Source organism: Arvicanthis niloticus, chromosome 16, assembly GCF_011762505.2.
Source record: "Arvicanthis niloticus isolate mArvNil1 chromosome 16, mArvNil1.pat.X, whole genome shotgun sequence".
In the NCBI taxonomy this organism is placed as follows: Eukaryota; Metazoa; Chordata; class Mammalia; order Rodentia; family Muridae; genus Arvicanthis; species Arvicanthis niloticus.
Window position 1 is genome coordinate 64,638,424 of NC_047673.1, and position 17,217 is coordinate 64,655,640.

The window sequence follows — 17,217 nt, forward strand, 5'->3', positions numbered from 1 at the left end:
CTTCACAGAATGCTGCATTGTACACGAAATTGATGTGATGGAGTCGATTTTACATTGGAATATCTGAAGCTTTTCTTCCTCCTTCCCTCTGGCTGTATTTTTCTTTGTTGGGAAGCCTAATGCATACTTCCAAATGTCAGTCCTTTAACATCACACAAAATCTCTTTGGCTCAGCAAAGTCTTTAAATTAAACAAAAGTTCACACGGTTGGAATAGCTCAGTCATGCCAACAGCCTCCTGACAAATGTTTTTTTTTTTTTAATATTTGTATATGACCATAATTAAGTTTTCCAAGATCTCTATCTTTGTTCTGATTTTAATAATATTTCTAAATGACCCTTCAAGTTTATCATACTGCAGCTTTTTGTGTTTTTTAAAAAATTTGCATAGTCACATACCAATTCACAAAATGATAAGTACTAGCCAGAATGATATGTTGTGTAAGAGGTATACTACAGCTAAGATTAGAACAGGAGCCAATGTTTTAAAGAAATATTTCAATGCCTTATATGTTAACTCTATTAAACTTATCCTTATCTATGCTGAATATTAAAATATGTATGAGAACCATACATGTAAACAGAATTTTAAACTCTACATCATAATGTGTTTTATCAGCAGATCCCTCCTTCTTGATAAACTATATAGAAATAATAGATTCCATTGTATCTCACAATGAAGAACTTTGAGAGCTAGAATCTGAGCCTTGGAATCCTTTGTCGTGTTGTTCCATCTACCACTGGTGAACGGCCAGATTAAAGAAATTCATAATCATGGGTGTGGTTGACAGCACTGTCTTTTGTGTGAAGTTCTGCTTCCTCTAAACCTCAAGCATTATGCTCACAGATGAGTGACAGTCTTCTGGCCTTAGGGAAGTATAATCAGAGATGAAGATACACAAATAAATCAATGTGAGACACTATTATCATTAACTACCTGATATACAGCTCAGTACTTAGTTCTTCAGGTTCAACCTTTAGTTAGGACTCAGATAACTCAAGCGAACAGCTGAAGATTTCCATAGCTAGAAGTCAGCTTAGACTTGAACATTCAACTATTTCCATCTAAATCCTTTTTTTTTTTTAAATCCTGTGTCATGAACGTGCTCTAAAGAGAAGGGTTATGTGAAGCTGAGGGAAAGGCTGACTTTCTTCCTTTTGAGTGACAAATGAGCCCTGAACTGGCTGTGTTTGGATAGGTACCAGCAACTTGTCATAAGGGCCAGGAATATGTCAGGTAGATATATAATTTGGAGAAATTTGAGTAAGTATGACATTTTACAGATGAATAAGAAGTTCACTATGACCAGCAGATAGGTATTAATATTCATTCCACATTTATACATAATAGGTACAGAGCACAGTAAGTAAAGGGAGAATGGTAGCTGGGAGTAGAAAATAAACCTACCTTTAAAGAGTAGAATTCTGCTGGCCATTAAAGACCTGAGATACAGCATTGTCCTTTCTTTTTTAATTGCACAAGCTTTCTCTGAACACTATTTAAAAGCAGCCTCCAGGCATATTCTGCTGAGTTTTGACTCTAGAAAGATATGTGCTTAATATCTCTATGTAAATCCTGAAGGATAGTGCAGCTTGGTGAGAGCAGCACTCCTGGCAGAGGTGGGAGTGGACTCCACCAGAAACTCCAAGGTACTGGGCAGACATTTTTCATGTGCTTTCTAGATCTCCAATTGTGCTTAATTCTCATTGTATACAGGGAAATCTATGACTTAAAAATCAAAGATAGATTAAGCAGAAAAAAAACTCCATAATTTGTTGATCTTATATTAAGAATAGGTTTTATAACAATAAGTTGAAATTACCCTCAAAATCAAGTGAAAAAAATTTAAATATAAAAATGTCTATATAAATTATAATAGTATTAGTTTTCTTCTCTTCTGTGTGTATGTATATAACATGTATGTGATGTATATTGCATGTTGCATGCTTGCATGTGTAAATGTGGATATCATGGGTTTTGGATTCATACCTTGCGGGAAGCAGGACCACTCTGTTGTTAGCTGCTATGTAACTAACATTGGGGCATAAGTCTTGTGGATTCATATCCACAAGTGCCTCCAACTTCTCCAAAGAATACCAGGTTCACAGGTAACTGCTGTCATACTGTGCTTTATATGGGTTCTTTCCCAGATCATCATGCATGTATGGCAAGGTCTTGACATACTGAGCCATCTCCCTAGCCCACAATTTCATTTTCTCATTCGTTGAATGTTCTATTCTGTAAAAATTGCTGAGTGAAAACCTTAGAAGACTTTGCCACAGTCAGCCCATGATCTGGCCCTGCTTTCCTGCCAGTGAACTTTTCCATAGAGACAACAGACCTGTTAGATGAATTTCCATCCACTCCTATTATCAGCTCACTATTGTGACATCTTACATCTCTAGATGTTATAGAACTCCATGAATGAAACCACCGTTTTCCTATTTTCTAATGATATTTTGTTTTGTTCTTAGAACAGGGTCTTACGTATGTAGCTGGTTTGGGGGTTGTTATATACCTGAGGATGACTCCTGACATTCTATATCTACCTCCTAAATGGAACTGCAGACTACCAAGTCTGGCCTACTTTATATTTCTTTGAGAGGGAGAGGGACAAGGAGAGGGACAGGGACAGGGACAGGGACAGGGACAGGGACAGGGACAGGGACAGGGACAGGGACAGGGAGAGAGAATGATTGTGACTCATAGTCTCTCAAACAAGCAAAAAGCCAGGAAATTTTCCTCCATGCTTCCCTCAACAACTAGACACTATTCTGATAGGCTTTCGCTCTTCTCATGGATTTGGAAAACAATGTTAAAGACTCAATGATTTTTGAATAAACAGCTCTGTATGAACAGAGGTGTTCTCATCTTGTTCGTGGCTGTTACACAGTGTGAGAAGCTAAACCCTGGGCCCAGGAAGGTTTGAGTTGATGAGAAGAGGTTGTTTAACAGTTTGAAGCTGTTCAACAGCATTTTAGTATCCTTTCCTTTGATCAAACTAGAAATAATTGACTGATAAAATATGAGGGGCAATAATAACTTAGACCTTGTTTTCTATAAGCGACATCATACATTGCCTTCCTATTTAGGATCTACTTAGACATTCTTTTAGAAAATTCTTGAAAATTATGATCAAGTATATGCTTAGCACCATCTGAGATATTTTTTGAAAGACATGAAGTTGAATCTGGTGATATTGACCTATTAGGTCAGCTACTATGGAGACTAAAGGATCTTAAGTTTAAGGCTTGCATGGGGTACAGACATGAGCAACTTCATGAGATCTCCTCTCAAAATAAGTAATCAAAGGATGGCCAGTGATATATACCTTGGCTAGCATAGATTGTATAATACCCTGGGTTCAACCCTTCAATCCTCAGTACAATAGAACAAATAAAGAAACAAACAAAAGATGTTTCTGGCTTCATGGAGCTGTCATCAATGGTGCAATGACTGCAGTGTCTCTACTTATCTGACCCATTTCTTTTGCCAAGTAGGTTCTGAAAATGGAACACACACACACACACACACAGAGAGAGAGAGAGAGAGAGAGAGAGAGAGAGAGAGAGAGAGAGAGAGAGAAAGTGACTTCACTTAAAATAAACATGATTTTATAGGAATAACCTAAGTTTAAGACTGTAAAATGGCCGGTTCTTTAGAGGCTATCAGAAATCTGGCCAGTTTTTATATTAAAGAATGCAGTTTCCAGCTTTAGATCCCCTCCTTCCTGAGTTACAGTGCTCCTTTCCATAGGTATGTCTTCAGAAATTCTCTTAGAGATGCTTCTCAGCACCAGAAGAATCTGTACTTAGGAAAATATGATGCTGCAAAATGGAAGGGGGATGAGGGTGACAACAATCTTCACTGTCAGCTCAGAACTTCATTTATGAGTCTGATCTTTATCTTTCTGTGGCCGGCCATATTTAACCTTAATTTCCTCAGCTGACCTAAGCGGTAGTAAAAATCTTCTCGCTTGTCTTATTTTAAGGATTTGATTAAATTATCATTAAAAATTGTCTGAAGTGCTCTGGAAATACTGTCTGCCTCTGTTTCAATTTTCAGAAGTTTTGACTGTAGTTAGGGATAAACATGTGTTAGAGTTAGTAGTTGTAATAGTAAAAATGTTTAGCTATTGTTATACTCTGTACTAGGTACTACTGTAACATCATACAGCTTCTAACAAGTTTGACCCCAAAACTGCACTCAGACATAGGGTCTGGTGTCCTTACCAGAAACTCAGGTCCTATCTGATTCACTTGTCCCACAGATCAGTTTAGAAGTGGTAGAACTAGGTACATACATTCTTGGGAGTATATCTTTTGTGGTTCATTGAAAAGATATGTGTGTGTGTGTGTGTGTGTGTGTGTGTGTGTGTGTGTGTGTGAATATGATTCCAATATGGATAGACAACACATGTCAACAAAATTGGTTGAATCACTTTTCAACATTGGCTCATATGTTTTCTAAAATCTAGCATAATGCTCCATTGACAATGCAGTGCTCTTAAAATGGTTTTGTTCTCTTCATTTCAGCCTGTGAGGTGGAAGCAGGTAAAGTGTACCAGGTGTCCTCTGAAGAGCACATGCAGCCTTTCAAGGAGAACATGGAGCAGTTCATCAGTCAAGGTAAACTGTAGAGATGTCTCTCCACTCCTTAGGCAGATATGTAGCAGCCATCTGTTTCAGTGCAAATTTAAACAAGATTATTTTGGCATTACTGAAAAAACAACAAACCCCCAAATATCCAAACAAACAAAAATTGGGCTAATCACATCACAGGCATGAGAGGCTAACAATTTGCTAACTATGGTATTTCATGGCTAGTCTACATTGTTATTGGATGGTGTTTTGTGAACAACACACTGATGCAGGGTCCAGCCTGGCTGAGTAAGGGTCATCTGTCACAGTTCCTGCCCCTTGGAGCATCACCAGGTCTTTGATCCCTGCACTTGTGCTGATGGTTGCTGCTGCCCTGAAGCTGATCTGCTGTCTCTTCTATTTTATTTTTAATCTCTCTTTCTGGGGGATATACTTCCCCCATTACTCAGAGGTAATCACTCCATAATTAATGAAACAGATGTGGCTCTTGGGAATGAGAGATGGAGGTGGTCATGAGGCTGTGGAGGATGAGGAACAGGCCTCCCACTTGGCCCTAAGAGCAATGGAAAAGGATCTCGACAATGAAACCACAAAGGCCATAAAAGCCTACAGTCCTTTGTAGATATTGTTTCATAGCAAGACCTGGCCTTGGAATTATGAAGAGATACATGTACCCTCTGGTCCAAATGACTGGTACATTATTTAGCCAGGGTGAACGTGGGGACATCAAGTATAAAAAGTTAAAGTGGACTCAAGAAGAAAAATCGTGGATAGAAAAAAAGAAATCTACAGAAAACAAGCAAATAACTGATTGAGTTATCTTAGTGAAGGAAGGCTTGTATATGATCCAGAAACAAATAATATTAGAAGGAACATAATGAGCCCATGGAGTTGCTAGAATAAACAAAAATCAGAGAATTAAAAGATGATGTATAAGCAAATAAAAGGTTAATGCTTCATTTTTCTAGCTACTTGCAGGATTAGAGGTGACAATGCGTAGAGAGATATCAGAGAGAGCTAGCTCCTTTACTTACAAATTTTAAAAAATTGTAAGAAATTATTTTAACCTTAGTAATCTGCCAACTTTCTGTTTTTATATGAAAACAGTTACCACTGTCTGCTGTACCAGGAAATTTCAAGAGCTGTTCCCAGCTACCCATGAAGAACAGGCTGTGTAAAACCTATAAGGGAATGTGCTTTCGCTTTGTGTTTACCTTTTGTTTTAAGGAAGCAGGAGTTGGGACTAATGATCTGGGATTCATAAAATTTATGTAAATTTAAGGAGTTCTAAAAAAAGATTAACAATGGTCAAAGCCTTGATGATGTAGCTTTAGTAAATAAAAGACTGGGTTTAGGTTGTCTGGTCAGGAGAAGGCAAAAGAGTGAGATGGGTGAAGGAAGAAAGGAGAAAGAAGAATGATGAGAATCCTTGGGCAAAGAGAGCACACTTGACCTGACAGCATGCATCCACTACTGACTCTGAGTCATTACTGCGTCAGCGCTGCTCCCATTCCTGTCTTTCTCAGGACCCTCTTCATGCAGAGGCTGGATCATGGCACACTATTACTTTAAATAGTTTGCATCATAAAGGCATAAAATCTTTGTGCTTTTATGTGATTAAATTATCATTAAAAATTGTCTAAAGTGCTCTGGAAATACTATCTGCCTGTATTTCATTTTTCAGAAGTTTTGACTGTAATTAGGGATAAACCTGTTAGAGTTAATAGTTGTAATGGTAAAAATGTTTAGCTAAATGTTTTTAAAATTTGGTATTTTGTGATTTGTGCTTTTCTTTTTAATTGATTTTTGTTGCTGTTTTTTTTTTTTAAACAGTGATACAGATTGAACAGGGTCCTAGCATACATGGTAGACAAATGCTCTACCCCGAGCTCCAACCCATTCCCTTCCATTTCAACTCTGCTTGTGACCTCAGTACAATGTGGTAGTTATTTGCTTTGTCAAAACATTGTACCCAAAGAATAAAGTCCATTGGTGTCTTTTAAATCTTCAGGACACCATCTGCTATTTTTGTGTAATGAATTAATACTTCTAGATATTTAATACTTTTATTTCATAGAGCACAGATATTATATCACTGATGCTTTCTACATTCTGAAGACATAAACAGAAAATTTCAGAGGATACTAAAAAACTGTTTTTTGTTTTCTTTCTTTTTTTTTTTTTCTCTCGCTGTTTGAAGTCATTGAAACTTAAAATTATATCAAAGCGTTTACTACTCAAAACATTTCAGCCCTGGAATTTAACATCTCTTCTGAAGATCAGATTTATATCATGCCATGCTCTGGGAAAGATTTTGTTCTTTGAGGAATTCTCCTAGAGGCAAACGTGGCATGAGACTGAGGCCAAATAGCTCACTCAGAAGGCTGGATCTGTCCTCTCTGTAGCCGACTATGTCTTTCATAGCTTGTTCAAGTGTCACTGGCAATGACTTAGAAAGAATGAGCCATGGCTCTGTTTAATCAACATGAGCACAACTTCCTTTCAATGGAAAAATACTACTTTAAAGATCATCATGTAGATTAATGGAGAACACTGTTGAGATTCCTGAATTAAAGTGAATATTGCTCTCAGATTCAACACTATATGAACAAAGGTAAAAAATCTCATTCATTCCAAAAGTGTTCTTCCTCCAAAATAATAGTCTTGTGGTTAGGTTTCAGAGTACCCTTAGATCTCATTCCATTGATGACAAAAAAAAAAAAAAAAAAAAAAAAAAAAAAAAAAAGATGAGGTCTGGTTTTTTCCACTTTGTAGAATTCTAAGATTAAGAATGTGTCATTTAAAAAGACGATACATGATTTAAAAGATTACATAGCTGAAGGTGTTTAGTCATCCTTTGTGGCTTACTAAGAAGTAGAAAGTTCATAATTCGAGGACTTATTTAAGACAAAGGCAGGGCTTTTGACAATGCAGGCAAGAGCATACATTGGACATGATTTATTACATATAGTATATGTGTGTTATAAATTAAACCTACCTGCTTGGTTAGCTATACTGTTATCAAATTATATATGATTTATTATATAATATTGTTAATTTGTATTTTATAGGCTAAAACTAAGGTTGTACTTTTTGTGGTTTTTTTTTTCTTTAAAAGAAAGCATGAATTGAAAAACAAATTCAAGGTATTGGAAGTTTAGGAATTAAGTTTCCAAAGCACAGAGGAACACTATAAATAATTTTCATTGTCAATAATCTATGATTTGAAGCAGAGATGGAGGTCTATAGATTTTTTTTTTAGTAGTTTACACATAGGGAAGCCAGGATTTCTCAGTCTTGATTAATGGACATATATGTCTTTATAGTTTAATGACAGTTCAAAAAATTCTTTCAATTTATCCATTATGAAGTTATTAGAAGTTAATACTTCTGAGTGAAATAAAAGCAATTCTATAATGATAATAAAATATTCAGACTTTGGCAGGCATTACCTTTGTCATTAGGTTGAATTGTATGGGCCTTTGTCTGTGAGTGTGTCTGTGAGTGCGTCTGTGTGTGTATGTTTGTGTGTGTGTGTGTCTCTGTGTGTGTATTTCTCCTTGTGCCACTTGATACTTTCTGTTTTCCTCTGGTCCTGTTCAAAGTTCTATATAATCTTCCCATTCACCCGTATAGACCGTGTGTGTGTGTATGTGTGTGTGTGTGTGTGTGTTGTTGTTGTTGTTGTTGTTGTTGTTGTTGTTGTTCAGTGATTAAGTACAAGTTAAGCAGGTTTGAGATTCTGAGCTCAATCCCTAACACCACAAAGATTCAATCTGTCTAGGCATTCTTTTGGCTATTTATTGCAGTAATGAAGATAAAAGGTGAATATCTTAGTGCATCTTCCATTTCACATTGTCTTAAAGACAAATGATAACACAGCAATGACAATGCTTTGGGAAAACTTGCATTGATCAAATGTGTCAAAAATATAAAAAAATAAATGACCATCTTTATGCATTCAGGCTCTTGGCTCTTGGGCCTGTATTTAGTGAAGCATTATGAGAATGACAAATGTCAAAATATATTTCTCTTAAGATGATTTTTTTATAAGGCAGGATTTGGGAGTTCTTTATTTCTTCTAGGTATCAAGGCAAAAGTCTAAACTCAAGCTTATAACTATAGAAAATGCTACCTTTATAGCATATGTCAAATCTTTTCTTATAACTAGACTTTTATCAATAATAATATAGCTTTGTCATTTCAACCCTTGCCAAGATTAGCCACAGGAGAATATTCATATTTTATATATCCAGAGTCTGTTTAAATGTGCCTAATTCTCTAATGTAAAAATCTCTTGAACAGTTCAAAAGACAGACCGTGTCTAATGCTGGCCAAACGTTTTATTGCATTAGCTCTGGAGTCTAACAGAAACATCTCTTATCCTCATAATCCAGCTATTGTGTGGTCTGTGGATCACATTCTAGCAATCTTTCTGGATTTCATCTCATCCCAGAATCCACTTATTTATCCAATTTTTCCCTCCCTGCCTTCTTACTTCCACTCAAGCCAGAATTTCATGGTCTCCATTTCAACATGTCTGTCTTGGGAATGTCTCTCATGTCTACCTTAAAATAGCAGCTTGAGAGAGTACTGTCTGCTTGCTTTGAGGCACCCACTGTTTGTCAAGGTGCTAGCTTCCCCTCTGACCAGGAACCCTGAAGGTAGATTCACTCTAATGGTGTTCTGCATCTGCCCAGCTTAGGATCAATCCCTTACAACACTGTCTGCTGCTGTGTTTGTTCCTTCCTCAATAGTATAAGTACCACTAAGGGAGTAGCTTTGCTCAACTGATTTCACTATGCTTCCAGAATATGGACCCAGCCCAGTCACATGCCATGATCACCAGAGGCCAACAATCTTCCTCAAGACCACTTCTTGGGCTTTTTCTTCTATAGCAGTGAATGGAAATGTAGATTGTCCTTACAAGATATCTAATGGCCCCTTAAATTCATGGCCAACAACCACTGGACCTAGTTTCTACAAATCATTTTTGTAAGGTTTTCTTTGCAAAATTAGATTCTAAATTTCTAAGACTATTTATATCATCTCCTCTTAAGCCTGCACATTCTTCCTTTCTAGGACTCTAATGATAAGCCACCTTTATTTGCCATTGATGTAACAGTACTGTACAAAGGGTTTTCCCACACTCAACCTGGGTTATGTTCTGCTTTTCTATCACTCTAGTTGGAGGGAAACCCTGCTCCTGTCCCAGTCAGATCCTTCTGCACAAGCTGAGATCAGACAGTCCTCTATAGATCAAGGAATCTATCATCTTACAGAACAGAATATTTTGAGACAGGCCCCAAAGATACACCTATATAGACATTAACTCTTTTTAGTGATAGTGACACTTTATTATTAGAGGAGTGGTAGGTGGATATGAGAGAATTGAAGACAAAGAAAAGGAAGACACAGACAAATGTGAAATGGAAGGGGTGGGAATCTGGAGCAAATCAGGAGGTGCATCTTATGGAAGGGAGCAGTGAATGATAAGGCTGAGAATGCTCCAGGGATTCAACTTTGTGAATGCACATCACTCTTAGTAAGTAACTTGGATTACGTCCTGATACCTTCATAGCAATGTGGAAAAAGCTTAAATAGAGACAGATTGGTCCTTGGAGGAGGAGGAGGAGGAAAAAGAAGAGGAGGAGGAAAAAGAAGAGAAGGAGGAGAAAAAAGGAGGAGGAGGAAGAGGAGGAAGATGAGGAAGAGGAAGAGGAGGATGAAGAGGAGGAAGAAGAGGATGAAGAAGAGGAGGAGGAAGAAGAGTAGGAAAAAGAGGAGGAAGAAGAGGAAAAGGAGACTCCTTTTAAAACTGGCATGGCATACGATCAGAGAAATGAGGAGCTGAGTGCTCATGAAGTGATGGTTAGGAGACAGAATAGATTTGTCTGGTTATCATAAGAAGAGAAGCACATGAACATAGGTGATAGACAGGTGCCAAGGCTTCTTGTCTGGGTATCATCAATCAGTGATGTATGGAAGACAAAGGCACTATGAAAGCCCCTTATCTGAAGTGTTTAGGATCAGAAATGATCCAGTGTTTTCATCTTTTAAGAGTTTGAAATATTGATTTTTTTTCCAGTTTCATATTTCTAAAGTCCAAACTGTGAAATAATCTAAAAATTTGAGGTTTTTTTCTGAGCAATGGTATCAGTTATTGAAATGTTTGGGCTTGTACATCTTTGAGGAAGAGGTCTTCAGTGAGCATAGAAAGAAACAGGAGTGGGATGTGCACATTAATAAACAACTGTGCATGCCCAGTGGGCAGGTGGTATGGGTTTTACTAGGTTGATTTCTGCAATTGGAAATTTTGGTAAGTTAGGCAAGAAAATTATTGAGTTGATGTCCTTGACCCAGGATAAGGATAAAATAGGCATGAATAGTATTCTGAGAGAAAGTACCATGTGAAGAATGGGCAGAGGAAGGGAAACTCCCATAGGTGTTAGTCTTCAGATAGCAAAGAAAAATAAGAGGGTCTATTGTAATGAAAGCCTGAGTTAGGAAGAATTTCAGGATGTAAATGGTGGTTTTTCATCCATTTGCAATTATATCTATGGCATCTAGGATTGTAAATATCAATCATCTACCAAGTAGATGCACCATATTTTTCAGATTCATATGAGCAAAACCCAAACTTATCAGCTTTAACATTTAAAACAAATGAGAAAACAGAATGGAATTTCTTTCAACGATTTACAAAAGTATTGTGGAGTGGCTGTAATGATATATGTTAATTGTTCAACTCAACCCTTTAATCAAAGTTAGGATAATTTAGGTTATTTGAATTTCATCTCATATATCATAGCTTTGTTTTGTGCACATGTGATTAGAAAAATTAATTCTTAATACCTAGATAGCTGACAAGAATTTGTTAGATTTTTAAAGCTTTCTTTGCTGTTTTTTTGTAGGGGAGGGGTTATAGTATAAAACTGTAAGACAATAGAATTTTCTGGACAATCCTATGGTTTCTCATTATATTTTCAGAACCGAATATCCTCCTCCTTTTTTTCTTCCTCCACACTACCCAACTCTCCTTATTTGCTGAATTGAAGCTGTAGCCTGGACAAACTGTGCCCAAAATCTGTACCATTGCCCAGCTATGGTGGACCTAAGATGTATTAGGTTGCTTGTATGTATGTATGTGTGCATATGTGTATATGTGTGTTTCTCTGTGTGTGTGTGTGTGTGTGTATGTGTGTGTGTGTGTGTATGTGTGTGTGTGTGTGTGTGTGTGTGTGTGTGTGTATTCTGCTGTATATTTCTACCCCTGGGAATCAAATCAGAGCCTGATTTTCTCATGTTGGCCTTCTCTGCTTTTCACTCATACTTTGATTTATGTGTACTTTAAAATTTAATAAGAAGCGTGCAAGATTCTTCTTGTGCTACTTGATGAAGTCAGGCCTCTACTGTCCTTTCCTGAAATGAAAACAGCAAATGGGATTTTTCAAAGACCCCACTGCCCATATCTTCCAGTGTTTTTTCAGACACGTCTCTTAATCTAAGCATAGCAAATTGAAGCTGAACAGTCCTTGTGAGTTGAAGCAAGATGAAAAACGCATAAATCTGTAATCACATGCTTATAATTAGAAGGGTGTTGAAACCGCAAGTCTTAAATATACAATCCCTGGTATTGGTAATATTATACACGAGAATGGAAGAGATGCTGAAAGCAAGGTTATTAGCTGTGCCAGATCCTGGGCAGTTCACCAGCTCTGAGATTTGTCTATCAGAAATGATACTGTCTACCATATAAGCTGGGCTCCTCAGTGAGGAGGAGAGGCAATGGGGTTGCTTTCCTTTCTTTCTTTCTCTCTTTTTTTTTTCTTTAAACATAAAATGGGAATTATTTTCAGTAATGAAAAAGAAATGAATATTTAAAGTAATCTATTATTGACCATTTGAATTGAAAAAAGAAGCATAATGCCTATTAGTCTATTGGATTTTAATTAATATGATAATATAGCTAACCATAAAGCCTTAATATTGTTTCTTTTAAGCTAAATACTTTGTTTTAGTTTCCTTAGAGTACTCTGAGTAGATGTGATGATATCCATTTTCTAACATGAAAATGAATATTCAGAGAGCTTCATTATTAGTTTGGGTTTTGTTGTTTGGGTTTATTTTTTTTTCTGGCAGTGTCTCACTCTAGCCTAAGCTGGCCTGAACCTCACTATATAGCTCGGAACTTCCAGTAATATTCCTGCTTTAACCTTCTGACTACTAGGCTTACAGAGCTGAGCCAGCAAGCCTGATTCTGAAAGCGTGTTGAAGACTGAAATAACACAATAGCTAGATGGTGGACATGCTGAAGCCAAGCCCTTGTAAAGGACATGGGAGCAATTTTATTTTAATTTAAAAGTTGTAATACTAATAAGGGATTCAGAGAGACGGTGGACAAACTTACTGTACAGTGTCCAGAGTAGGATTGTTACTCTCAGAAGCTCACCATTAGCAGAACTAAAAGGAGGAAACACTTTAATTGTAAATGCATGCAGATAGACAATGATTTTCCACAATATTGACATGTGATTATTCTACTTTAGATTTCACATGCTGTGCTGATAATTCTTGACACAAAAAGAAGCACAAATTGGAGGCAACCCTTATGAGAAGCAAGGCTCATGTCCCCACTTCTCTCTGAGTGTTAGGTTTCCAACAGCCTCAATCACTGCTGTATCTGTGGATGAGAATGAATCAGAGTCTAGGAGGCCTGAGATGGACTTGGTTCCATCCCAATACCCAACCTAGATACATCAACTATCTTTGACTGGTGGAGACATGTGAACATCTGCTTCCATGCCCCCCTCTCTTTCTCTCTCTTTCTCTTTCTCTCGTCACCTAGCTTCTCCTCTCCTTCTTCTCCTCCTCTCCTTACTCCTTCTCTTCCTCTCACCTTAGCTCCTCCTACATATCATCCTTCCTGTTAAAATAAAACTTTTCTCTCAAAAATACAATTAGAGCATAATTATACCAATTTGTACCAGTGAGGTACAAGATAGTCCTAATACCCAGTCCAACATTTTGTTGACTAACCAGAACCTCTGTCATCTCTCCTAACTAGAACACTTAGTTCCGAACCTGGCTTTTTGCTTGGCTTTAGAATGAATGTCAGCTGAAAACCATCCTCTCAAATCCTTTCTCTCAAAGAAAATAGCCAGAATTGGCTATGAGACTATATGTTTTCAACCCCGTCAGAAATCCAGAATGACTGAGTTAACTGAAATTATGGGAAGCATAGCTTCTAAAACTTTGCCAATTTATAGATACCGCTGAACACCTGGACAGTCCCTATACGACAAAACGTTGGAGCATCTGATCTTCAGCCTTCTGGCCCAGGATCATCTGACAGACCTTAGTGTGCAGAATTATTAAGGGCTGATTACTCTGTCTAGGCAGATATAATCAGTCGACTATTCTGCAAGTGTGTCCTTTTCTGGACAGTAATTTGTCTGTAGATGGAAAGAGGTAATTCTTGCCTAGTGGCTGTCACCACACAACTGGCGTAACACCACTGATGCTCAATTTCTTCTTAGAATCCACGACAGGATGCTGTCAGGAGCAGACAGGTTTCTAATCAGAATGGACATTAATATATAAATATTTGTAGTGTCAATTCTATGGACTTCTGACGTTTTGAAAACCAACTTTCCATGTAAGGTAACCTGGACTGTTGTCTGTTCACTCTTCTCAGCTATTTCTAAATAAAATATGGGAAACCTCCTAACAATAAACTCAAAGCCATGAATTTGCTATAGTCCCTTAACTCATAGGTTAACCGTCACAAATCAGTTTAAAAAGTTAAAGAAGGACTGGGTCTAGGCCTTGTATTCCTAAATGTGTTATACAGGCACAATGCCCATGAAAGTATTAATATTCATCTCACTTTTATATTAATAACAAGCTTGTACCAATGAAACCCTTAAATTTGAAATCAAAGTAAATTTTGTACCGTTTAAGAAATTATAACTTCATCTTGCTAACAATTATACAGATTTCTACCACTAGGTTATGGCTGTGAAATAAATCCTAGCTAATCCTCCCTGTTCCAACAGAACCACTACTTTTCCTTAGAAAGACAGCCCAATATTAACCACCTTAGTCCCCAAGTCCAAGGCATAGGGGCACTGACTCTTCATTAACTTCTTCAAGCTGATTATGGGCTTTGACATATTAGAAAAGGGGCAGGAGGAAGAGTAAATTGATAAGCCTCTGAAGCTGTGTCTTCACTGCTTCCAGATGGAATTCCAGGACATCAGATGTTTGAGCAGGTCTGCATAGCTTGCTTGATGAGTAGATACACCAAGGCTGTGTATTCTGCAATGTACAATTCTCAAAACAAATTTTAGTATCAAGATAATTTTTTTGAGGGCTGACATTTTATTAAAGATGTTGGTTCTAACAACTTTTCTTTTTTTTTCCTTCTTTTTTTATCGGATACTATATTTACATTTCAAATTTTATCCCCTTACCCCATCCACCCCAGTGAAAATATTAATTATATCATGGAATGCAAATCTATTCTTGTCCTTTATTCACACTTATACCTAAAATGTACCTACTGTTTCAAATTTTTGCCAATAGTTATACCTTTCTAAATCTTTAGCTGATTTTCTATTGACATGCATGTCACTTTACTACTGTGCTATTGGAAAATATTTGTGTAATTAGGATATAAAAACCTGGTCAGTCATGTTCTTGCAAATACTTCTACAATAATGTTTGTCCTTTCACATTCATTTCTGATGATTATTGATAATTGAAATTGTTGGATTCTCTGTTGTGACCTTTACTAACCTTTTCCTTGATAATGTAATTTTTGCCTTAAAAAAAAATGTTCCTGTTAGGTGCCTGGAAAATGGCTCAGTATATAAAGAACTTGCTGGGCCAGCAGACCTAGAGTTCTCCAGGATCTACAAAAATCAGGGTATGAGCATGTAATCCTAATACAGAGAGGTGGTAGAGACTGGAAGATCCCTGGAGCACACTGTTCAGTCAGCCTAGCCAGGCTTCAAATTCTACATTCAGTGAGAGACCTGATCTCAAAAACTAAGGTGAAGTTATTGAGGAAGTCACCAGAGGTCAACCTGTGGTTTTCATGCAGGCAAATGTACCTATACAGAAATGCATGGAAGACATGCACACACACACACACACACACACACACACACACACACACACACACACACACACTAAAGAGAGACAGACAGAGACAGAGAGAGACAAAGAGAGACACAGAGAGACAGAGAAACAAAGACATAGGGACAGAAAGAAAGACAGAGAGAGCCTTATTTGTGAATATACAGGCTTTTATTTTGATAGTTTTGCTTTCATGCTAAATCTGTCAATTCATCTAAATTTATTTTCATCTGTGGTCTGTGTCCTATGATGTTAGTTGTTTTGTTCCATGTGATATGCATGCCATCTTTTCTCTGATAATAATGTAGTTTCATCTTTGTCACGTCACACCTTTCTCTAGAGTATTAAGTTTATTTCCATCTTTTTTTTTTTTTTTATCAAGGCAAAGCTTGTTGCTACCATATTTACTGTGAAGTGAGGAAAGGCTGAGCTTGCATATCCATTTTAGTAATTTAGCTTCTTATAGGATTTGAGAAACATGATGTCAATTTCCCTATTAGGATCTGGACACAGTTACATATATATTTATGTAGATCATTCTGGGGAGAACCAGCATCCCTATGGTATTGGTTTCCTCCTGTGACTACATTGAAGAGCGTATGTGTTTAGGACTCTTTTCATGTCTGTCTAAAAGCTCTTACCATTTTGTTAAGGTCTTTACTCTTTGGGAGACGTAGTCCTAGGGACATTATTTGAGTCTGTATCTTATTAATTATGTTTACTATACTTGAAGGTACAATGTATTCAAATAAGTATTCTGCTACCATTATTTATTATAGACTATACACTTAGTGAACTTTCTTAGTAATGCATCCATTTTGGATTTTTTGAAAGGTTTTCTTTATCAATGTTGCTGAAAATAATGACAGTTTATTTAGTACCATCTTCTTTCATTCTCTTCCTTTTCTTTATCCCAACAATATCATAGTGACTGTTATGTGCAGTCTAATATAGACATAAATAGAAGAAATATCATTTACAAAGGGCCATGATTAAAAGGATAGCATTATTTTGGCAATTTCTTGATAGAGTTATTTCTAAACTCTTTAATCTGAGTAAAGATTTTGTTCTTATTTAATTGTTCCATTCTGTTGTTTCAAAGATTATATTCTATTTCTTTATTTGCATGAGTACGTGTGTGCATGTGTGCCTGTGTGTTCAAGTGCATGCTTGTATGAAAATACAGGTATATTTAAGGACAGAGGCCAATGCCATGCGTCTTCATTAATACCTCTTTTGCTTATTTTTTGTTACAAAACTAAAACTGAGGCATTTATGCTAAATCTGCCTCTCTCCACCAACACCCATATGCTGAGGTATACACAGCACTTCACTCATCCTTTGCATGAGTTCTGAGGATCTCCCCTCAGTTTCTCACACTTGTGGAGCAATCACTTTGGAACTAATTCATCCCCCTGCTCCCTTGTTTCTATACCTCATAATGTATAACGTTGGTGTTTACACTTCTTTTGTT

General features: G+C 37.0%; 1 protein-coding gene across 1 annotated transcript in view; it reads left to right on the forward strand.

The window, feature by feature from the left end:
• The window catches only part of Fmn2 (formin 2), a 343,084-nt gene that overhangs the window by 234,727 nt on the left and 91,140 nt on the right, over nucleotides 1–17,217 (forward strand). Inside the window, exon 14 of the mRNA XM_034520965.2 lies at nucleotides 4,536–4,628. Coding sequence (XP_034376856.1) covers nucleotides 4,536–4,628 — 93 coding nt within the window. The remainder of the gene's footprint in view (nucleotides 1–4,535; nucleotides 4,629–17,217) is intronic.